Here is a 24,752-nt window from a genome sequence, read left to right as displayed (position 1 = left end):
GTTCCTCAGCATTAGTTTTTCAAATACCCTTCATTAAAATCTGAGCCATATTTATGCAACTTGCAATTAGAAACATGGGTAGAACATTTGTTCTCTTCACTGCCATTTGTGACAAGATCCAGCTAAAAAACAGTTAGGGAACTGTTTTGATTTCTCTTAAAATCACCAGGATCCTGAATCAGCATCACATTTAGAACATTCTCTTACAGAACTCCTGAGCAAAGAAACAGAAGGCTTAAAAGAACTAAATACTAGAATAAACCCCTGTAGTATTGATTAATCATTTTCCCAGACTGGTACAGTTCGGTCTATCACCATCTGTGCATGTAGCCCTTCAGCCCCCTCCTTCAGTCCCCACCAGCGCCTGCTGTAAAGCGGAAATCTCACCCTGCAAAGCATTCACCTCCAAAACCTCTTCCCCGCCCCCCATCCTCTTCTCACACCCAAATCACAGCAAAGTTAAAGAAAAATCCAGCTCCAAGACAGTGATTTGGAGAGCAACTCAACCTTAAGAATGGGAAAAACCCTTTTTTTTTATTTTTTTTTTTTTTTACGCTAATAGACAGGCTCCCCAAAGTAGGAGTTTCAGAACAGCTTCCTACTCACCCTCAGTGAGAGGGAGGGCTGCGGCTCCACAGCCTGGGAGCACTGGAAGGAGGACCCCCGGTGTGGAGCAGCCCCGTGACCTGCTGAACCCCCAAGGCTGCCTGGCAGGAGCCGGCAGCTCCAGCCTGGCACACAGGCAGGCATCAAAGTGGGTTTATCGACTCCATCAAGAGTTTTGACAGGATTCCCACAGAACATTTTAACTCAGAATTTTTTGACAAAAACAGTTCCCCATGAGAAAACTTCTGATTTACTCCAATATATTGCACCCTCATCACTGTAATCCAGCAAACTGAACAATGTTTGCATTTTATTGAAACAATGCTTAATATTTTTTTCAAACTCCTTTTGTCCAGGTACATCCATTATCTTTTGATCCCTCTATTTTGTAAAAGAATCTAAAGGTTTCACAACAGTTACCACCTAGTAATTCACGCTACTCAATTAGGGGATCTGTTTCCAAATTCTAATTGCTAAGGGTTTTCTTTTTAAGTTACTTACATGCCTAAGATTTGTAGATCAGAAAAGGTTTAGGTTTGTACAATTTCAATATTTGGTTCAGCAAACAATTTTCAAAAGGGACAAGCATGGGCTATACAACACTACAGCATAGCACAGAAGCTGCCATTACAGACTGCAAAATGTGTTCAGTGCATAGCTTACAAATATACTAGAGAAAGTAATTTACTTGTGCGTCTTGAATCAGGCAAATAGCAATTCAGGAAGACATCAAAACACATGCTCAACTTAGCAAATGTGAAGTCTCAAGGATACAAATGGAAGTTATTCCAGTGCCTCCAAAAATTGTCAAAGAAGAGTCATACTACCTAAACACATGAAAGAACTATAGCACTTAATTTCCTCATTTCTTTTACTCGTGTAAACTATTTCTATGGACTGTAAGCATGCATAACAACATTGCTGATATATATTTAGTACTGCAGCCACAAGCATTTAAGCAATGCATAATAAATCATTTATTTCTGTAAATCAGGCCATTCACAATTCAGTAAGAAATTCAGGGCTACATCCCTAAATAACTCTTACATCACTTTTCTAACATCAGAGCAGAAACTGGCATAGTCTCAGTAAGTTAAAAATGCTTCCTTACACCACTGCAGTTTCCAATATTTTATGGCAATAGAGACTGAAGAGACTGACAAGCACTTCAAAATCAATGTAAAGGTGGTCTCTGAAAGTGGAGAGGCTCTGAATATCTCACATTATACTTCTCAAAACTAGTTAGCTGGCTCCGGTTTTTCCTCACCCTAGCACTGTAGTTCAGCTCATTTTAGCCAAGTGTTCTGTATGTATGATATGTAAAGTATGTGCAACATATCTTAGAGCTTCAGAAAAACTCTAAGCAGTAAAAGAGAGTACTGGGTAAAATAATGAGAATATTTCAAGTAGTATGGATTCTGAAATATCACTTCAAAGTACTGATTTACTTATCTCAACACGTATACACCTTAAAGATCACACTTTTTTCCCACCCAGTACCTATATGACTAAAAAATGCCTGCAACATGCTCACAGAATTCAATGTGTTGGGAGACAAATAAGTTAAGCTATCTTTTTGCCGAATAACTAGTTTTGCCTTCCCATGTGTTAGGTTTTCTGGTAAAAATCCAAACATGAGATCCACATTTAGTAGATCATTTCTCATCTAGACATTTCTCATCTTAGGACTGAAGGGCAAATGTTTAACCAAATCAGTCAGCCACTTTTTACAGCACTACCAGATAAAATTAACCCCCTCTGTGGCAAAGAGAACATAAGACGATGTTGAACATCGCGTCCTCTGTAAGAACACTGCTTTCAGACATTGATGTTCTGGATTTCAGGGCACGATGCTCCAATCAACTTCCAGGAGAAAGCAGCATTTAAGAATATACATTCTTAACTGAGCACATTAGTAAGACAAATGGGACACAATTTCATTGCACTAAATCTTGTTTCCAAGTGAAGTTGAACAGAATTTACCCATTTTACAAAGCTGTTACCATTTCATCAAATGCACCCCATTTAACTTGCAAAGACTTTGGTTACCAGCACCCACTCACTCACACCTCCAGTGCAATTAAGGGGTACTCATTTGTAAGACACAATGGACTGATTTACGTCACTAAAGAAATATTTGCTAAAGAGTATACCATCATTAGACAACACTGGATCAAACCTGCTGTGCCTAGTCAACAGCAGCCTCCACGATACCATTTTTCAAGCTTTTGAAGGACAGCTCCCAAACTGCCTTCAGAGCACCGCTGATCATGTGTAAGGTTTTAGTAGACAGGGGGATCACCATCTTAAAATTTTAGTTAGGGTGAATACAAGTGCCAGGACTTGTGAAGGCTGACAGTGATCCACTAATAAAGAAAAAGTTGGGAAATTATGGCTTTAGACTTGAGAGAAATGCTAATCTAGAAAAATATCCATAGCCACTATATGCAAATCAAAACCAGACCTTGAGGTTTCTGTTCAAGTGATGAAAAAAATTCAGCTAGCTGCTTTCCAAACTAGAATTCAAACGCATTAGAAATTTAAGTTACAGAATAGTTTAAATAAATCTAATAGGTCAGACCCAGAGTTCACTTGCATAGTATCCTGTCTCAGACCCTGCTCTAAATGCAGGGCGGGCACAAAACTGTACCACAGATGGGCTAGAATTCACATTCCTCTAATCTGTTGCAACGGATCCTAAAAACATACAGATACTTTCATCTCCAGGTAGTATACATATTCTCTACAAATAATAAAGTTTTGATTGGTTAGTTTACTTAAACATCACAAGAAGCCATGACTTTAAGCATGACTTACTAGACATAGAACTAAACTATTCCTTCCGATTATTTTAGATTTGTGACTTTCATTCCACCTCATTAAGTGCCTGCCTAGCACATAATGAGGTAAAGGAAACGCTCCAAACAGTATTTTCCTGTCATTCATTACTTTCTATAGACCCTCCATCTCTTAGGGTAGGCAATCACTAAGCTCTCCTTACTTGAGGAATACTCTTAAAAAGCAGCAATCAATGCATGTGCATGAGGCATTCCAGATGACAAGCCATCGATTTTATAATGGCACGTTTTCAATATTGTTTGACTCCGCGATCTAAGACTGTGCGTCAATAAAATTGAAGGAGATTAAATTATTCTCCTTCCAACACATACTACTTTGAAGTTATCCAACACTGAGTTTAGCCCACGTGGTGGGCTAACCCCAGACGGTAGCCGAGGACCATCCAGCTGCTTGCTCCCTCCCCTCTCTGTGGGATGTGGGAAGAGAATTGGAAGGACAGAAGCAAGAAAAGTCCTAGATCAAGATAAAGATAATTAAGTGAAGGAAAAAAAGAAGGCAAAAAAAAATTTGCTAGCGATGCAGAAGCAATCACTCACCATCAGGTGATGTATGCCCAGCCAGCCTCTGAGCAATAGCAACTTTAGAAAAACTCCCCTCGCTTTTACCACAGAGGATGATGTTATATGGCACGGAGTATCCCTTTGGTCTGTTGGGGTCACCTGTCCCTGCTGTTCGCCCTCCTCAGCCTACTGGCTGGGAGAAGCAGTGGGAAACAGAGAAGGCCTTCACCTGGTGCAAGCACTGCTCAGCAATAGCTAACGCACTGCTGTATTACAGGCACTGTTTTGGTCACCAGTCTAAAACGCAGCACTATGTTGTGAAGAAGATTAACACCACTCAAGCCAGACCCTAGTACAGTCTGGTGTAGCACTACTGCTCACCTTGCTTCATAAACACTTCCCAAAGACACGTTCAGGCTTTCCTAGACATGAAGGACTTGCACATGGTAGCTCTAAAGCCTATTTCGTTGTACAACTCCTGCAATGTAATAACATTTTATTTGCTTTTGAGGTCTTCCACGGTTAAATTTCTTCCCGATGAAAACTCGTAATTTAGTCTCTAATTTGATTTTGCCTTTCAGCAATAGGCTAGGTAGGCCAGCAGTCCTCCCAAACAATCCAACTATTTATAAAAGTCTCAAGGAAAGTTTACTTGAAAGTAGGCTATCATTTACTTCATTCTACCAGCCTGTTCATATGATATATAGCATTCCAAAATATTCAGATACATGCAGCAAGCATCCATTGGTAGAGGCTACAAATAAACTCCATTTCTGCTGCATGTTTGATAAGACATGAGAACTTTTAATTATTTTTTATTAGAAAATCCTAATCATGTTAAACCAGGCATGTAGTTAAAAGCAAGAAACCAGTTTATTCAGCTGCCTGAACATCCTGTCTGAATTTTCTTTATACTTGACAGGTGAAACTGGTAGGACAGCTTGAATGCTTATAGAAATCCAGTGCTTACTACCTGGTAAGCTTGAGGCACAAACTCACAGCATAAACTCCAGAAAGTAAGATGCAAATCTGAAGTCTAAAGAAATGCATCAAGTTCCAGATTTAAAAACAAAATGTCTGAAGAAGCCCAGTTGTGCATGCATGATGAGTTTGTTTAAGCTAAGAATTTAGGTAGGGTAAAAACATCTGATTCTTCCAGTCATCACGACTGCAGAAAAGACCATGTGATTGCTTGTCTAATTAAAAGGCAAATGTACTAATTAACCAAGGTGTGACAAGAGTGACGAACCTGAAATAAGAGTCAACCCCATGCATGGCGTTCACAATCCTGTTTAGCTTCTGTAAGTCTTAAAAATACAAATTCTCCCTTTCAAAAACTGTCTCATTTGCATTTTGATAACTTTAATGAACATTCTAACACATATATACACCTATGACACTTATATGAAACATATCAACACATAATAAAGGGGAAGAGAACTTCACTGGCCCAAATTTGTTTTGTTTGGTTGGTTTTTTTAAACACAAATCAGCTCTAATTACTCTTAAACTTAAAAAAAGGCAAAACAAAGAACCGCCAAAAACCCCACACAATCTTCTGTATTTGAACATAGAATAAAGGGAAACTTTTTACCAAAATATTACTTTTGGTTTAGAAGCTGCCATAGCAGGTTTTCAGACCTCATAGTCGGGGAAAACACATAGTGATTTGATCCTATCCAGAATTTACAGAGAACTGACATTCTTGGAGGCCACTAAGTTTTCCCAAAGCAGGAACAGCATCTGCTACTCTCCCTCCTCCAGTTTCACTGTTCAATACTCCAACCACTATGGACAGAAATGAAATTCAAAACTGCCAAATCCGCTCCTTGTTCATGCTCGCAGAAAATCATTCAGGGCTGCTCATACAAGCAAGTCTTGAGTTAGAAGCCCCTCCACTCCGTTCTCTTCTTTCGTACTCAAGTTCACTACAACATCAGAAACCCCCTAATACTGTTCCTAACTTATGACTAGTTTTAGTCATTTGTTGTTGTACCAGGCCTCATATTAAATGGCTTCTCAGAAGCCTTTTTTTCCTCCAGTATACAGTGTAGAGTTAGCATGTGGCAGATTTAAAGACCAACACATAATATGATTACTCACACCACATACAATCATGCCCATAGAATTCCTTACCACAAGATGTGAACTTCTTGTATCTGTAGCATGGGTTTAATGGAGACTGGATGGAAGGTTACCACAAATAAAACACTTAAACTCGTAAAATTCCTGGTGACAAATAGCTTAAATTTGGAAGACAACTTGGGGAAAATATAATACAGGCCTGCCTCATTCTTGTACTCTTTCCCTGAGACAGACATATTCTCCAGATACATCCACAAAATATTTTTTCCATCCAAGGTCTCAGAACACTTTCCTGCAAGGGACCAGCCACAACTTATGTGCCACAGGAAACCTGTCTAAAAAGTCTTACTGATGTCTTAAGGTCTACAGTAACCAAGCAATCTAATAGGTGAAATTCCTAAGTAATTTTAAGTGCATTGTCAACTATTATGGAGGAAGGCAAAAACTGCAACAGTTGTTGCACTTGGGAATGGGGATTTTTAATTTATCCCAAGCCTAGCAGTTTAAAATTGGCAGTCCCAGACATGCAAGAAAGTTTACACAGATGCTCAAAACACACCACCCCCCCAGACCCTCAAAGGAAAAAAAAAAAAGGAAAAAATCACACAACTGGAAGCAATCCCCCAAAATTGCTTAAATCTTGTACTATATGCAAATACCATATTCTTGTAATCTTTACACTTATAGAATGCTGTTTATGGTCATTGCTTGGAACTCCTCCCTATTCAGTTCATTTTAAACTTTTTCACTGTCTTCTGCCTCTTATATTAAACTGAAGTTATCCTACTGATACCTTTAATGACTTCTTCCCACAGCTCTGGACCAACTGTTAATCCTCATTCTCCTTGAATTACTACCCCGCCCAGCCACCAGCTGCATGTCTCCTTCTGTTCATTTGCATAAGTGTCTTCTGTTCCTTTTCTCTCTGCTTGCACCTTCAGTCATATAATTTGGAAAAAAAAATCCTAATCCACAACACAATTATCTAAGTATCCCACAAGGTTGTGTTCTCTTCTGGCTTCATGCATTCTCTCGGAAATCTCACTGGTAAATGTAACCTATGCTTTTTTGCTGACACACTACCATCCACTTCCCATTCAAGACTAACTCCCTTCCACCAAAACGCATGTCAGCATCTAACAATCTTTCAGACTTCTAGCAGCCAGCTCGAGGTCAGAGTTTTACCTCCCTCTCCCATCCAAAAGCTCTCCCCTATTTAGCAGTTTTGTTACTATCTACCCCACAGCCATTTAGATCCCTAACCCAAACAAGCTTTAAACTAATTTTTCCCTACATTCTCCCCATCCACAGTTTGGATAAGCCTCATTGATTTGTTCTGCAAAGTAACTGACAATCCCAGGTAGACTTTTACCACCTTGCACTTTTATTATTTCAACATCCTTCTCTGGCCTAGAACAAAAACAAACAAACAAAAAAAACCAACCACCCACACAGACTTATCCTAGTCACATCTATGCAGAATGCTTCTCCAAAGAACATTCAACTTGCCAGTTGAACCATGCCACTGCGGAAAGAGGAAGTGTGTATTGTTCAGACATTTATTTCTCTGCATTATGGGGATAAACCTGGTTTTGCTTTCAAAAAAATGTTACATGCTAACCCTGCTGTGTTGCCAGCTAAATCAAGATGCTAACTTCAACTGCTAATTTATCAGCAGCAGTAGGCTCCATCACTTACTGGCTAGGCTTTCAAGAAAGCATCTTCACACCTTTTCCTACACTAGGAAAAACTTTCTATCTAACACTCCACTTTATCATGACGCTTACAAAGACACTTGACATCAGCCACACTACCTATGCACCAAAATGACTTACACAGAGCAACGTGGTCTCATTTCTTTGTACTCCATCAGTTTCTTCCCATTATATTTCTAATTGGAGCCAACTCAAACAGGTGTAGTTGCCTGATCCTACACACAAACAACACTACTAATAAAAAAAGTAGACAATTCTCAAGTAACAAGGCAGTTGCTAGGCAAAAATGTATGCATCTTCCCCTCCTCCCCTCTGCTATTTCCTGCATTTTTAACAACTCTAAACAAGCAGAACACTGTTGTAGGACTTGGGACTGCTTCAGAGAATGATCAAAGATAAATGAGGTGGTTGGTTCCCCACTACCAACTTAATTCCAGTTGCTTTAAAATAAGTCAGTTTAAGAATTGTCATTGAATTCCCAGATAAAAACTAACAAAGACTCTCTAGTATATGACAGGATTTCTTGCCTCCTGAAGCAGGTGTGTGGTTGAAGGTAGAGACTGAAAATATTATTGTGATATTAAAAAAAAATTATTTCAGAAGCATTACATACTATATATATATATATATATATAAAAATTGAAAGCAGTTAAGGTTGGGGTGGGTGGGAAGCTCATTGCAATGCTGCAGCTTTAAGAGCACCTCTCCTCTCCCAGCTACATATTTTGTTGTAGGACACATTTTATCCTTACTTTAACAGCCATATGGAATGGAGACTTGGGCAGGGAGAGGCCCTAATGGGCAGGTACCATATATTTTCACAAGGAATCTCCTTCCTACGTCAACCCACCACATCTGAAGCTATCCTGTACACTTGAAAACCCTAAACTACCATCATGGCTTCATAACCAAGTGGCTCAGTTAATGGGCACAATGAGACACAACAGGACTGTTTTTAAAGCCAGAGGTTATGAAGGAAGACTAAGATGCAACTATGCACAACACTTCTCTATCCATTGACAGAATGAAGGAAGTGTACTACAGTACATCTCAGTATTCACCAAAAACTGCTGGGTGGTAGCCTATCATCTGACTACTTGTGGTTAAAACTGCACTGTAAGCTGCAATTCCTTCTGAGCTGGGTTTGCTTCTGGAATTTCCTTAGTTTTCAACAGACTATGTGTAGGATCAATAAATATTGAAAACAAAGTACATTAGGAGTCTCCATACAAGAAATTCCTGACCTTCTCATTAACATGAGCACTGTTTCAAGTTTCAGAGAAATGAACTTCAGCTCCAAGGCCAATAACCCCAACACTTGGAGCTCCTCTAAGCACCATTTCCTGGCCCTAAATCAGAGATAACGTACTAGGTCTATTTAAAAAAAAAATCAACTTAGTAACATAAATAGATCCAAGCAATGGGCAAAACTGAAGTAAAAGTCAGCTCTCTCCCTGAGCCAAAGCTGAACCATTCATTTGCAGTATCTGCTGACCAGACGTGAGTATTTACTTCCAATTGCATATTTAGAATAACAATTTCAACCAAATATGAGTGTCTCCTAGCAGAACAGGAGCTGACTGCAATCTTGCTATACAGCATATGAAGCCGAATCCTGTCAGCTTGAGATTCCAGCCAGCAATCTGATATGTGTAGCTCACGCATCTCTGCATCTGTCTGATCCTTCATGTAAGTGCATCTGCAGACACATTTATACCAGATTTGAGACTAAAGGGACTTGCACCTTCACTCTACCACTAGCCTGACTCCTACTCTTGTCAGTACCACTTTTTTTTTTTAATTAGCACAGCACAAGACTACAGATTTTCCTAGAGCTCTACTTTTAGCCTCCCACATTTAGCAAGCTGGGAACAAGCTGCAGGGCTAGACTGGTATGGCAAATGGTGTTTACACTCCAGTAGAGAGCTGGAGACAGGAGCAAGAGCCTCTCCCTGACTATACCCAACTTAAATCACATTTGCCTCCTATAGCTAGGAAAGAGCATCTAGATTCAGTGCCAGCAAAAAACTATTGCATGGCTGCCAGTCACTTAGTACTACTGCTAAGTGCTACAATTCCCTCATCAAATGACAGCACCTACACAAGCTACAAAGTTAACTCATAGTGAAGACATCCCAACAGACAAGCTGGCATTCTTGAACTTAATCTCTCTGGTTAAATCTGCAAGCTCCTAGTGAGCATGACTGATAACACAGAATCACAAGATCCATCAAAACCCCTGCAGCTTAAGGATAACAGTGAGAAAAATACTAGCCCAGCAAGCAGTCTCTCACACATGTTTTTGAGCATACCAAGCTGATCTCTTACTGCTACTTTAATAAGTTAAAGATGCATTGAAGACAACCTGTTTTACTTTGATTACAATGGATCAGCAACATGCACAAAACCATGTCTCTGATGAGGCAAGGCAGTTCTGTACAGGCCCAAAGTTCTATCACCTGGTTCACACTGAAATTCAGCTGCCTCTTTTTCCTAACTTGTAATCAATTTGCATATGCAGAAATAACTTAAACTTGGTGAAATACACACATTTGAACATAAAAAATTCCTTCTTGCCTACAAGTTTGATGTAGTGTATTTCATAATTATAAATGATTCTTTATATAAAAGGATTCCTTCAAAAGCAGAACAGAACTCAGACTTGAAAAGCCTTACCACCCCCCTGACAAAAAGATTCAGGAGGTAAAAAGAAGAGAAGGAAAGGACAGAACAACATTGTAGACAAGGAGAAAATAAGAGTAGAAATATACTATATGGCATAGAGGATGAAATAACTTATAAGACAGACAGAAAAGGAAATGCACAGAACAACACAGGAAGCAACACACTGTGACCCATTGTAGGAAAGAAACAAAACCAACTGTGGGACGGTCCCACAGGGTGGGACAGAATTCACAAAGAAGAAATCAGAACCTCTCCAAATTTCACAAGGTGGGTAGTACTATGTGCCTAGACACACCTCACAGGTAGACAACAAAATCCCCTTGCTTAACACTGTACATCTGCATAGTGGTCAGAGTTTACATTAAACCCCCATTCTCCAGGTCAAAAACCAAGTACTACTTTCAAGCTTTAGTGATATCTTTAACAATTAAGCAATATTTAAAAAAAGAGGGAAAAAACAACTGCCCCGTAATCTGTTGTTCCCACTATAAGTCTTATGATCCCTTTTGTTTGGTGGGGCAGGGAGAGGGAGGGAAGGAAGGAAAGCAGCATGGGAAACAAGAGGACATGTTCCCACTGCCCAGAACTACTCAGTTTGTTTTCTTCTCTTTGCCAGTAACTCAATTTCCACAGGCAGTCACAGTCCACCGACAGCCAATACCTGACCAACTGCTATGAAATGCACTGGTTTCACACAGACACTGGCTGTGCTATCCATTCGTTTCCCACTTTCTCTGGAACCACAGCTCCCCTTCTAAGTGAGGGGTATACGCTGCCTTGCAAAACAGCCTAGACTATGGCTTGTCAGTAATTTCAGGTATCACAGTTTGAAGTGTATTATTCTAAAGCACATATCAAGGCTCTTCAGTTGGCAGTTCTTAACCAATAAAAAACACCCCACCTATAACGGACAATTAAATTACTAGCAAAAAGTCAACTCTTCTTCCATGGCTCCAGGAATCACTATAACATCATCAAAACTGGTAAACACTAGTTTTTGAGCAGGCAACACTTTCTTTCCCCTCCTACCAGTAAATACAGCCTGCCCTTAGCCAGTTCTCTACACAGGTCCTGATAGCATCATGGTCCGAACATGAAACACTCACCACAGCAAGGGGGCAGGAAGAGAGAAAACCCAAACAGACCAACCCAAGTGATTCTGCGCAGCCCTCTTTAGCTGCAGGAGGCTGGTACTTGCTCTAAAGCATTCACTGCTGCTAGTAACTTTGGGGGAAGTTAGTGTTTTCCATGTTGTCAATCTTGCTCTGTTAAAATAATCAATGATTTTGCGTAATACAAGAAACAGAGCTTCCTGCCCTCTCCTAACCATTGTAAAATAGTAAATTGCTATTTACCCAAGAAAGCTCAAATGAGAAATATTTCTTGAGGTATTTTCATTGTTATAAAGCTCCTGAAAGTTTCATATTCTCTGTTATTGTTATAATGGATATGTTCGTGTTATATCTGTAGAAAACATCAAAACAACTGAGTGCAGCTGAGCACAAATAGCGATCTTGTCACCTCTTTGACCTCCACATAGGTACTTTTTCAGCTCCCTAAATTAACTTTTGCATACAGAAGGAGAGAGATACAGGAAATATTGAGGTTACAAGTGTGTGAATAGAAACTGACTCACCACAGTCCTTTGCTTGTTGGGCAGGAAGACTCTAACAATAGGCTTCTGTGGAGACTTAGGGTTATTCCGTGACATATCAGCAGGGTTTTGATAAACTGAGAGGGATGAAGGTGCTACGGAGAGGCTAGAGGAGGAAGATGATGCAACTGTGTCTGTTGAAGCCGAACTGGAGACAGAGAAATCCGTTCCGTTCCCCATGGATTCCAGTAACTGCTGTTCCCTCTGCTGCAGAGCATCTAGTTTGCTGGTGTACTCTTCATAGGCCTGTGAAGGAAGAACAGCTGTTTTAACCATGTAGTAGCCTCAGACAAAAACACAAATCTAAATTCAGAATGAACACAAAACAGAACACATTCTGAACTAATTCAAGTTTCCTAGGAATATGAGTAAAACGGTCTGGTCAATCTTTTCAGTAGGACACAAAGAAGAAATGGCTTTCAACTCATTATGTTAAACCTTCTGAACCAACAACTAATTTTTAAATAGATTAAATGGATAAGTGGATAAAAGAAATCATAAGTCAGTTTCAATGCACTGCACTAGTCTAATTCAAAAGTACTTTAAAGACGACAGCACTCTAACAAATGCTGTCAGCTGCATTGCCAAATTACTGTGCCATAGCTAAATGTATCATTCTGTTGCAATGACAGCTGAATACATCTAATGCAATAATTAAGAGGAAGTTGAAATCTGCTTTTTACCACCTGTATCTGACAACTCACCTGGCTCATTGTTCACCATCCTTCACCTCTGGCACTATCCTTTCATACCAGGTAGTGAAAAACCCCTTTTATTTCAGTTAGAACACAACTAAATTTGCCCTCTTACAAAGTCATCCATAAACATGTAGAAGCAATCTTTTGAAAGAATTTTTTGACATCTCTATGAGATTAATTTGATTTTCCACCAAGTTTATGTAAAACCTGGTTACACACTAACCAAGTTTCTTAAACAAGAAAATTCAGTAGCATTAAGTTTTCCCCTTAAGTTTGTATTAAATATAGCAAGTTAAACACTACTGCCAAGCTCTATAATACAAATACGTAATCTGTATATATTTTTAAGTCTGTTTCCATCAACTTTGTTTGCCTTCGTAACAAGAAAATGTTGATCTCTACCCAAGTAACAGAATTATTTCTTCAGTGTTTAAATTAGTACAGAGTATCTTCAAAAATCTGAATCAGTTAAGGAACGTCTTTCTTGCTAGAGAAGTATGTCAGTGTTAACCAAGGATGTGTTAGACCTTTAGAGACAAGAAGAAACAAAGATCTTACAAACCTAACATCTAAGCAGTAGGGAACAGAATTTTGTACTTAGCTCTCCGGCAAGCTCTATGCCAAGCTGCATAAATTTTCAATGCCACAAAGGATATTTATGTTAGGCAAAGATACTTTTTTTTTTAAAAAAATTTGCTTTCCTCAAGTCTTCTGTGCCTAACATGTTGCTAATTAAAGTTATAATAGAATTGAACTGACCAAAGAGTCTGCAGGGACTACATGTGGGGAAAAAAAAATTAAAGTTAAGAGAAAAAGTAACCAGCATTCAGTACTGCTGCCACAAATACGACATTTTACTATAAATTTATTTCTCCAGGTTGTATGTGCAGGCCCACCTAACCCAGGCTGGTTTTGTTGAGCAAACAGTGGTTGGCCCTCCCTTTTTATGAAGGTTTAGCATCCCTCAGGATTGACCTATGTTCAAAATTTGTGTCATCATCCCCACAGTGTTAACAAAGAGAACGATAATTTGACAGCAAGGACCAAGAAAGAAAAAAGCATTTTTAAGGATGGTGGTGAACATCATAATTTCAAATTCTAAGTTTTATGGGTTCCATTTTTAATAAATAGACATAAGTGGCAGGAAACCGAGAGCTAATTACTAATTCTTTTAAAAACTGAGTATATCTAGCATTTCACAAAGAGACCCCAAACTTGCAGACTTCAGACCAAAACATTTTCACTGTAGCCCAAGTCTACTGTCAAAAGTAAATTGAAAGGTTACCCATTTATAAATAACGGCATTTTTTGGCTGTACAATAACACAAGTGTCTCTCTCCTACTTCCAGGATCAACTTTGCCTGCAAATTCCAATAAAAGCTCCATGTATCAAGAATTATTTTCAGTAAACAAAAATTAAGAATCATAAACTGTTACTATTTCACCAATACTTTTCTAAATACTTACTTCCTTTTCTCATGAACATTGCAAAATATTATTTGAACACATGCAACATTACATTGCTTCAGGATACTTGTGGGCTAAGTTCCTTCACAAAATTACACACATCTTTCAAAATACTCAATCCTACCATGTTTACATTGGCAGCTTAATCTGTCACTAATGCAAACTCAAAGTCAAATGATTTATCTTAAGAGAATAAACCATGAGCATGGAAAACGGAGAGCTGCTGCTGGCTTTGGGTCCTATACCATTAAATTCTGCATGAAAAGCTCTCTGTTTCTCATGGAGCCAAAGCTCTCAAGTATTACACTGTTACACACAATGTCATAGCACAAGATCCCGTAATAAAACGTAATGGAAATAGAAATGCATCAGTAGACTTTAAATACATTTTTCTCTTTCAAAAACTAAATTCTTTTTATACAGAAGGAGCAACACTACATGCAGCAGAAACAGAATAACTCAAAAAAAAAAAAATCTCATTTTCACAAAGATTAAGTACTCTGGTGAGACGTTGGCTGTAGCTGATGACTAGCACACATAGACCTTGCACAGCCAACAGCACCAAGTCAAAACATAAAATTATCCCATGGAGTTAAACTGAAAGAGTATTACAACAGCAAAGCTGACCTATGGCAAGTATTTCTATGTAAAATAAAGATTATGATGCAGAGTTGGACAACATACAATAGAAACCTGCATCAGCATGGCCATATTAGCAGACAGGCATCAACAGCTACATAGCTGGTTGTCTGGCTATGCAGGTCAGACAAGGCCCTTTGGGTCAACTATAAGGTTGACTCTAACACTGTTTTTCAAAAACAAACTAAAAATTTTAAAATTAAGTTTGTACAGCATCTACAGCATGAAGAAGATTAAGCTGAACATTCAAGCAATTCTTTAAGGATTTTAAAGGCATTTCAGAAGGAAAAGTTTATGAAATCTAGAATGAAATCCATTCCGTTTACATATTCCTATTAAGAAGTGAGTAATGTTCTACATGAAAACTTAAACCTTGCCTTCAGCTTGATAAAGAATCACGGGAGGAAGAAAAAAACAAAGGTTGGAAGGTATCCCTGATAATCACCTAGTCCAATCACTTGTTTAACACAGAGGTAATTTTTAAGTTCAGTCAGGTTGCTCAGAGCCTTGCCAAAGGAAGTTTTGAAAGTCTTGAAGGATGGAGACTCTACAACCTCTGGGCAACCAGTTCCAGGACTCAAAAACCACTCTCATGATGAAGAATCTTCTCTTATGAAATTCACTTGATGCTATCTGCAACATTGCCTCTTCCCTTTTTGCTATTCATGTCTGAAGAGTCCGGCCCTCTCCTTAGGTTGCAAGAGCCTGCAGATTCCTCCTTAGCCTTCTCTTCTCCATGCTAAACACCACCCCAATGCAGCCACACAAGTAGTGAGTAGATGGGACCCTCTTCATGCTGGCCACGTGCTTGCTAGTGCAGCCCAGTCTGCAGTTTGCTGCTGTTACTGTGAGGGTAGGCTCCTGACAGCTCAGCTTGTTGCTCACCAGCACTCCCTGATAGTTTTCCTGCAGAGCCACCACCCAGCCAGCTGCCTGCGCCAATGGGCAACCACCTTGTCCCAGGCGCAAGGTGCTGAATTCGTCTTGTTGTGCTGCTTCTTGTCATGAGGCTTCTGTTCTTCAACTCTTCCAGCCTTTTAATTAGTTGCCAAAAATAGACTGTCTTTAATAACATATTATCCTCACCAAATTTATTTGTTTGCTGTATCGCTACAGGGCTCCCAATTTATTATAACTTTACAGTATTTCACAAAGTTAAAGGAAAATATATATTTGAAAAGCTGAATGTTAAGATTCAAATTGGCACATCTTGTCAATCCACACATATTTCTATGGCTATCTAAAATAGAACAAAAAGTGAATTTTAATTATATTGCATATCAGTATACATGCATATCACATAATATAGTCTCCTACATTTAAGGATACTCCTGGGGTTTCAACTAAATAAAATGCATAAGTGCCTGGTAAGCTGCCAAGCCTCTCTAAAGCATTGGAAGTTGGCATGTTTATATACAATGTATATAAAAGCCATAAACAAACTGCTACTCACTCAGGAGCAGCGGAATTAAAGTTACTTCTTAAGTGTTGCAACCTATTGACAAAATAAAAATTGACCTCAGAAGTCAACAACTTGCATGCTGTTACACAGACATGCCAACAGAGTTCTGCTGACAAGATGATGACATGGGATTTCCCAGAAATATGCCTATTTTGATTTACGTGTCATATTATATTTGAAATTTGCTTTCTTGGGCCATAACTAGGCTATACATTCTAGTAATAACATATAAGGAAACAAAAAGCAACAAGTTAAATATTTTTTTAAAAATTAATCTGGGACAAAACCAAGTAGAAAAATATGGTTTCTCCTTCTCCTTGCCCCCTAACACATCTGGTTAGAAACCCAGTCTAAACTCAAGCAGACCAACTGCTTGAGGGGTTTACCACACCCTCTCCCTCCCTCAACCAATTTCAGATAATATCCACACATTGCATGCAAGACTCTTAAAAGCCTAAACTACAGTTTCCTGGCCTTTGAAACTGAGATTGTGTTTCTATTTAAAAGATGTCTGACCTTTTAGGCTGTTGATCGAATGCAAATCCCACTAAGTTAAATGGGAGCTGAAGATAGACAGTAATGTACGTCAGGATTTCTTCATTTAGTAAGACACCTAAATCTGTACTTAGTCTAACTTTAGACACTCCAGTTTTGGTCCAACATATTTGATCAGCATCTGTGAGGAGTCTGGTAAAAATTAATCTACATTTTCCCAGAGAACCGCCATGTTTCCCAGTGCCTGTACCCAGAGTTAACATTTTCCTGGAATCCCACAGCCTGAAACAACCTGAGATTCAGCACTAAGATGCACTTCACACTGTATCTGCCTGCTGTTGCAATAAGCATACTTTAGATCAGCAAAGAGGTAATCTTCTTTAATTAAATAATTTGACCTCCTGCATGGATTCTTCAGATATACAGGAATAAGGAATGAAGTACTCTCCTGAGATTCAACAGCCAAACTCAATAATGGCAACAGCAAGGCTTCTGAATAAAATACATTTAATACTCCAGGATTAAGGGGGGGAGAAAATCACAGTAGTTGGGGCAAACGTATTTCTACCCCCATGATTCTCATTTTAAATTGCTTCCATGAGCAGGAGTATGAAAGAGGATGATTCCTTCAAAATACTAGAAAGCTGACTGAGTTTTAAAACTTATTTTGCTACCACTATCATTCTATCCATGCATTTGTATACTGTTTTATTTTGTGTGAAGTCTGAATAAAAAAAAACAGCAGGCAGCTTACTCTTGTACCATTAACTGAAGTAACCTACAGGTCCAGGATACAACTTCACAGCACGCAAAGAACTATTTACACATGAAATGGCTAATACTGTTCAATTAAGTTCTCATAGATGAAGTGTTCATAGATAATATTGTACATATAACTATGAGGCAAGAAGGACACCCAATGCATTTTTGAAGTTTAAATAGGTAAGGCCTCCCTGAGCAGTCATTAAGGGTCTACAAAGGCTAACAAATCTGATTAAGTCATTTAAGCATGATCTCTCCTTTCTAAGTTTGAGCTGACTGCTTTTGGCCAGTCTGGATCTGTACAACCCATTTCAGTTTGTAAACAGCATTTGTTGCCAATACTATGTTGAAATGCACAGATCTTTATTCTCCTTTCCCTAAGCTGGGTTATCCTCTTCATCAGTACTTTGTTGGTAGAGACAAAAAAAAAATAATTTTGATGGTCATTATAGAAGAATATGCAACTTCATATTTTAACCATTTTTGCTAACTGAACCCCAGCTTCTCCCAGTATCGTAATACTAGACTGCTTTGCAGTAAAGATTTCCAATATTTACAATGCTTAGACAAACGCTTAAGAAAAGGGGTTTTCCACAGTGAATCACAGACTGTGTATTCTGGGAAACAGCACTTCAAGGACAGATATAACACACTAAGAAATTATGTGGGAAGACAAAAATCATTGATGTTTTCAGCTGCTGTGATACAGAGCGCTTCCAAAAAGTGTGGTAAAACCTACTGAGAAGCTCCTGCAGGCTCTTTTCCAAAAGAAAAGAAAAATACTATTATGTGATATTTCTACGTCTACTAAGTCAAGCAGTTATTTCAAATATTTGGCAGTGATTTCTAGGGGTCTGTTAGATCTCAGATGCATGCTCATAGTCAGGGGATAGGAGATGTTAAAAACTAGGATTACCTAAGAAAGAATTATAGCTACAAGCCATTTTTAGGTTTTAATACAGCCATTGTTTACGACATTTATTATTTCTTCCAGCCGGAACAAACAGAAAAGTTTTTCCTCATAATCATATTAGAGAACAATGTAAGATTCCTGAAGCTATTACTAATTATAACAATCAGAAGAAAATTGTGTGGTTAGTGACAAATGTTCTCTTCTTTCTTATCTTCATTTTGTTTCCTACCCCCATACCTTATACACACACTCAGAAGTCTCTCTGCAGCTTTGGTCTCTTTCCTCAGTCCCTATTTTCCTGCCCTGAGAGGAAGAAGACAAGCTACCCACTGCCCTCCAGCTTCCCACAACATCTTCCACTCCTTGGCAGCTGCATACAAAGCAGCCCGTGCAGGCTTGCAGGTCAGACTCTCCGTGCTCTACAGCTACCTTTTTAAGACAGTCACCAAGGAATAATGGATAATGGCAAGGAGATGCCCCTGAATCCGAGTAACCCCTCTTGCAAGAATAATTAAATATATGCTGAATTCAACATAGCACAGGCCAATCACCTGCAATATTTCAAGAAATCCATTCCTCTTTCATAGTCAATTGATAAATCCTGACATGATGGCTGCAACAGCTGTCGGCTTTAAAGTTCGTGATGTACAATGCATTGAACTCCCCAGAAATAAAAAAAAAAAGAAGTCTGCCACAAAAAAAAAACCACCCTATTTTGTCTCCTTACTCTCAAATGAGCACAGAAACAAAAGCTTGTTAGCTTCTATTTTCTTGAGCAACTGTAACTTAAACAAAAATGAATTTATGCCTTTAATGAGGTGTATGTTTTATATTCAATGCACAAATAATTTTACTACATCCTCTGAATGCTCAGTTTTCAGAATTAATTTTCTTGTTCAAATCTTCAGCTTTTCTATGCACACTTCCGCTCCCCCAACCCCTTCCTTCCCACTTTTAATTGAAATTCAATTTTGATGCCAGGTTCAACCACACCTTTACCTGACAGGTCTACAGAGGCAGCTCTAACACAGGCTAGGAGCCAGCTCATATGGGGTGTTCTTAAGTTCTGTGAATGTCAGCAGTTAGTAAGATGCACAAGAAAGGAAGCATATAAAGGCAGACAGGAATACAAAAGAACCCAACAAATCCTATTGTACTGAAATTTACACACCAAAAGACAGATAGGTATCTGTCAAGCTTTTCATAGCTAGACAAAAAGGCATGGTTTTGCAGAAAGCATTACAATAACAAACTAGATGTTTACAGCAGTGAAAGGCAATACCGGTGAAAGCAAAAGTGTTCATTTGCAGGTACTTATCTAGCGATTAGCTCTGTCTGATTCCAACTTTTGCAAAGAGAAGCAGATACTTGCTGATACCACACAAGAAATGGTCAACAGGCACACCCTACAGAAAGTCCTTAGGAGTCGCTCCCATTTTCTGGAGGATGCAAAGAGATCACAGCAGCAGAAGGGTGATGCAGTCCATGTAACAGACTAGCAAGATTATCCATACAGATCCTGGGTAAAAGCAGGGCAATATCGCACTTCACAGCCAGAAATGACACTTCAGCAAACCAATCAAAATACAAAAGTCAGAAGAGAATGGACAGAATATAAGTTACATTACCTTCCTGTTCAAGCACTTTGGAGATAGTACAGCAGCTTCTCACAGAAGCCACCCCTGTAGCCCCATTGCTACCAAAACCTTGCCACGCAAACCCAATTCATATCAAAAAAAAAGTATTCTATTTTCTTAGTTCCACATTTCCTAGGAGCGAACATGTTCTTCTGCACATTATCATACTACCTTCAGAGATTTTTTACACAGAGCTTTGTCCTTTCATACTGCAACCAGAGTTGTTCTGGCCCTTTTTCTGACAGGTGGAGGAATACAGAAAATCACAACATTAGCTCTAGCAGTGACCGATTAGATTCTGATAAACTGCTGCAAAGTGAATTCTGATGACAGAAAGCTACCCATTCTTGACCAACGCAAAAGCAGCCAAAAAGGTGGATGCACCAGACAACTACTGCTGGGTTGAAATGAGCAGTCAAGAGCAGACAGTAACCTTGCTTCTGACTGTATCAGGTACTCTGTAGTGTATTTCTTTTTCTCACACTTCAGTTCTACAACAAGAAATCTACACACTAAACAAATGACAGGTTTGCAGCATTTAATCCTATTCAGTTCCATCAATCCATCTGAGGATGATCTAACCTAAGCTAATGACCACCCAAAGAGAAATCCCCCTCCCCTCTCACCCCACTTTCTAGGTTCTTGGCTCACAGATGCAAGCTCTTCCCCTTCCCTAACCTTAACCACAGCTTTGGGGCTCACTGGACTTCATTGTGACCACGTTCAGCCTACTAACTGGATGGCAAACTAATTCAACAAAACCAGGATATTTTCTTTTGAGGTCAGTGATCGGAAGTGGCTTAGCCACTACTGGTACTGCAAGTGAACAAAGGAAGCAGAGGAACCACATAGCAAAGAGCTGGGAAAAGCAAGGCTTTTCAATGACGGTAGGCTCTTTCCACAGGACTTGCTGCCTCATGGGATAATTCAACTGAAAAAGCAGAATCCCAGTCACATCTACCTTCCTCCCAATAGCTTACTCCTAAGTCAGTACCAGCACTACTTGTGACAAGACCCAGATGAGCCAGAGCTGCAGTTTCATCTCAGCCACACACGCAACCATCAAACTTGCAAACCTACTTTAAGCTTCATGGTTTGTAGTCACCAACTATTTCAGACTTACCATACTTTCTACACTATTGTAATAATTTCCTAGTACATATCTATGACTCCAAATGCCCTCTTCCCTAGCAGTGAACTACCAAACAATCAAAAAGCTTCTAGTGCAGGGATCTCAGTTTTAATTTAGATACAAGCAAGTGACAAATGGCAGTAATGAACTAACAATTTCACTACCTGAAATCCAGACTTAGTACAGATTAAGCTAATTATTATTGCAATTTGATACAATATCTAATGAAACCAACGTACCTGTGGCAATATTAAATCCAAACATATGGAATGAACCCATTCATGTGAAAACAGACATGTTTATATACACTGAGTGGTTAAAATAGCAATTAGCACTCATGCGATACTCCCCATTTCACATTAGCAATAAGTAAAGCAACTATAAAGGGCCTCATTTGACCTTAATTGTTAAGGACATTATGTCAACATTTGTATAATCAAGCTAGTGCTGGGCTCTGACATATTAAGATAAAAGCTAGAAGTGCCTCAAATAATGAGATCTTTATTTGTAATTACACAGTGCCTTTAGGCAGCAATTACAATTAAAAAGACTACAAAAGAAATCTGGTTGACCTTCAGTTATTTCAATACTTGAGAAAACCAAGAAAAGTGCAGGGTTCGGACCAAGTGATACCCATTCCATTCCTAACAAATCTAACTTACGCATGCCGTCCTTTTTTATGCTTTTAATGGTCCTACATCAATGCAACTTTATGAATCTGGAGCGATGAAAGAATACAGAAATTTAATTTGTAGTCTATTAATTAAGCACAGTTTAAAAATATTACTCCACCCTACAATTTTATGTATTTTAAGAAGTTACCTCTATTAATACTATTTTTTGAATTCTACATAATTATTTTTCAAAGAGAAATAAGTGAAGTCAGCTGCTTTAAAGGCAATGTTAGTCTTGTAAGATGTTTTCATATGTATTTGCTTTTAACAGCACATGTTTTTTGCTATTATACACACACAACATTCCCCTCACCCCGCACCAAAAAAGAAAGCTTTATATTTCAACTGCACCAACATATCTATTAGACCATGCCACTGATCTTCCCCTACTGATGCACATCCACGATCCTTTTCTATCTGTACAGGGAAAGAGCAAAGTTTACAGGGAAAGAGCTAAGTTTCTAATACACAAGGAGAATAATCTCATTTACTACAAGTATTCTCAGCTTTAACACAAAATTCTTCATATAAGACTAAGATACTACACCATTAATCTAACCACATTCATCTGAATGTAAACTTACCTCTAAATATATTGATGGTGGGTTATGCTCTCCTCCAAATTTGTCTAGCAGCGCCTCTATATGTTCTTGTGTTAATTTAATCATCTGTTTGATATTCCACACCTAAAACAGAAAATTTAAAATTTTTATAATCAAAAGGAGCCTAGAGAATCTGTCCTAAGGTTAACAAATTACATTTTCTTGATATTTAATAACCGAAGTCCACAATAAAGGTGTTTTAATTATCAGTAAAAGAGGGAACAAAGCTATCCCGTTCACCCACTGCCAGTAAGACACAGCTTGTTCCTGAGATAACCAGAGCAAAATTATATTTGGTTTTAAAATCCAGGAACCACCGAATAAACAACTTAAGAAGAGTTTATTTTTCATGTTTATCAAAACCATATTAGGTATTTTCCTTGCAAGACTTTGCAACCTAATTCCTATAGTACTACAAACTTCAGTGAAGGAGTTCTTCTATCAAACCTTAAGTAATCTGTGTAAACAACATTCATAAAACCTAGGCCTAGGTTTCTATTTGCATGAGAATAGGACGTCTTGATCTTAAAGACCAACCTCTATACCCTGACTTCAATACTCTTGTCTACCCTGCAAGTTTTCTTACAGACATTGGACATGATCTGAAAAAGAAATCTACCTCTAGTGCACAGAGAAAGCTTATGGCACCATACTATGAAACAACTCGGGTTGTTACTCATTATTCACAACCTCTTGAAAGAGTCAATTTTAGGACTTTGAGACTATTTTATGTGGACAGTATTATGAATCCTAATTTATACTTAAAAAGGCAGTGAAGCACAAACCCAAATATTTAAAGCAATAATGCTATACTGATTTAAGAACCTACTTTAGTCCAACCAAAGTCAGAGATTTATAGCAGGGGAAGAGGGAGGAAAAGGAGAATGTCTTCTTCATAGGTACTGTCACTCAGACTATTTATCTGGAAAGAATTATTACATCAGAGTTGTTTAGTCTCAGAACAGAAGAAATTAAGGTAATATACACAGTGCTTCTTCCAAAGGGATTTTAAAGATTCCTGTACCTTCTTCAGTTTAACTCTTATCTGTTTCACAGATTATAATATATACAGCCTCAAGACCAGGTCTGGATTTATAAAAACGTAACAACCCACCTCTTTAAAAAGCAGCAGCAAATACCTTCATATTCTAAAGGAGGCACCAATAATAGGATCCAGTCAAAGCTGGGTCAAAATAAGTTTTACTATGTAACTTCTTTGCTTCTTTGTGAACATCTCTCTAAAACATAGAACTCACATTTTGCACACCACCTTATTTCCCCCTTCTAATTCTAGACATCAGTTATTTGCCAGGAATTTCCTGAAGTAAATTAACAATTGATTCACTTCTACCCCAAGTTTTAGAACAGGTACCAGAACAAAGGTTTCATCAAGAAGCTACAGTCAAGCAAAAATAGTCTGCTCAGGAACAAGCAACCCAAACTACAAAGAGTGAGGGGAGTGAGGAGACACCACAGTATACTATTCAAGTATTCTGTATGAAAATTCCCTTGAGGCAACTGTGAAAGTCAGCTTGCTTCTCAACTTGCAATCAATTTATCATGCTGAAGCTAGGACTGCCAACCAGCAGCAAAGAGAAGAATTTCTGTATTTTGCTAGTTTTTCCCAGGATGGCAAGAGCTACTTGTATGGTTAATGAAAAGAACAAGCTTGAATCAACACTATTTCAATTAACCTGTTCCATGAAAGAGTTTAGGATGTTTAGTTACTGTGTATCTGGTAACATACTATTTAATCTGGGTATGTATAGAGAAGGTTCTTGGCCAAACTAAGGAATCACCTCAGGATTACCTTCAGGAACAGGTTTTATTAGTACCTACTGCAACTTGTATTATTTGGTCATTCTAGCAATTTTAACCCACCAAAAAGTTTTCCTCAACTTGTACTGTACCACAACCAATATCAACAATTTACTATACTTAAATGCCTGGCAATGGGGGAAGTGTGGAGGCAAGATGCTTCACTGACAAAGTAACCCAGAATTGCAGAAGGGTTGAGGTTGGAAGAGGTCACCAGGGTTCATCTAGTCCAAGCCCCCTGCTCAAGCAGGTTGCCCAGGACCATGTCCAGACGGGCAACCCGTGCCGGTCCTCAGCCACCATCATATTTAAAAAGTGCTTCCTGATGTTCAGAGGGAACCTCCTGCAT

General features: G+C 38.7%; 1 protein-coding gene across 2 annotated transcripts in view; it reads right to left on the bottom strand.

Moving 5' to 3' along the window:
- BRAF (B-Raf proto-oncogene, serine/threonine kinase) overlaps positions 1-24,752 on the bottom strand; it is an 80,140-nt gene that overhangs the window by 40,879 nt on the left and 14,509 nt on the right. For both annotated transcript variants that reach the window (XM_075117120.1, XM_075117111.1), the window contains exons 2-3: positions 22,568-22,669; positions 12,087-12,350 (exon numbers count right to left, since the gene is read on the bottom strand). In XM_075117120.1, coding sequence (XP_074973221.1) covers positions 12,087-12,350; positions 22,568-22,669 — 366 coding nt within the window. The remainder of the gene's footprint in view (positions 1-12,086; positions 12,351-22,567; positions 22,670-24,752) is intronic.

The sequence above is a fragment of the Phalacrocorax aristotelis genome, chromosome 1, assembly GCF_949628215.1.
Source record: "Phalacrocorax aristotelis chromosome 1, bGulAri2.1, whole genome shotgun sequence".
Lineage (NCBI taxonomy): Eukaryota > Metazoa > Chordata > Aves > Suliformes > Phalacrocoracidae > Phalacrocorax > Phalacrocorax aristotelis.
This window is presented reverse-complemented; position numbering and strand designations above follow the sequence as displayed.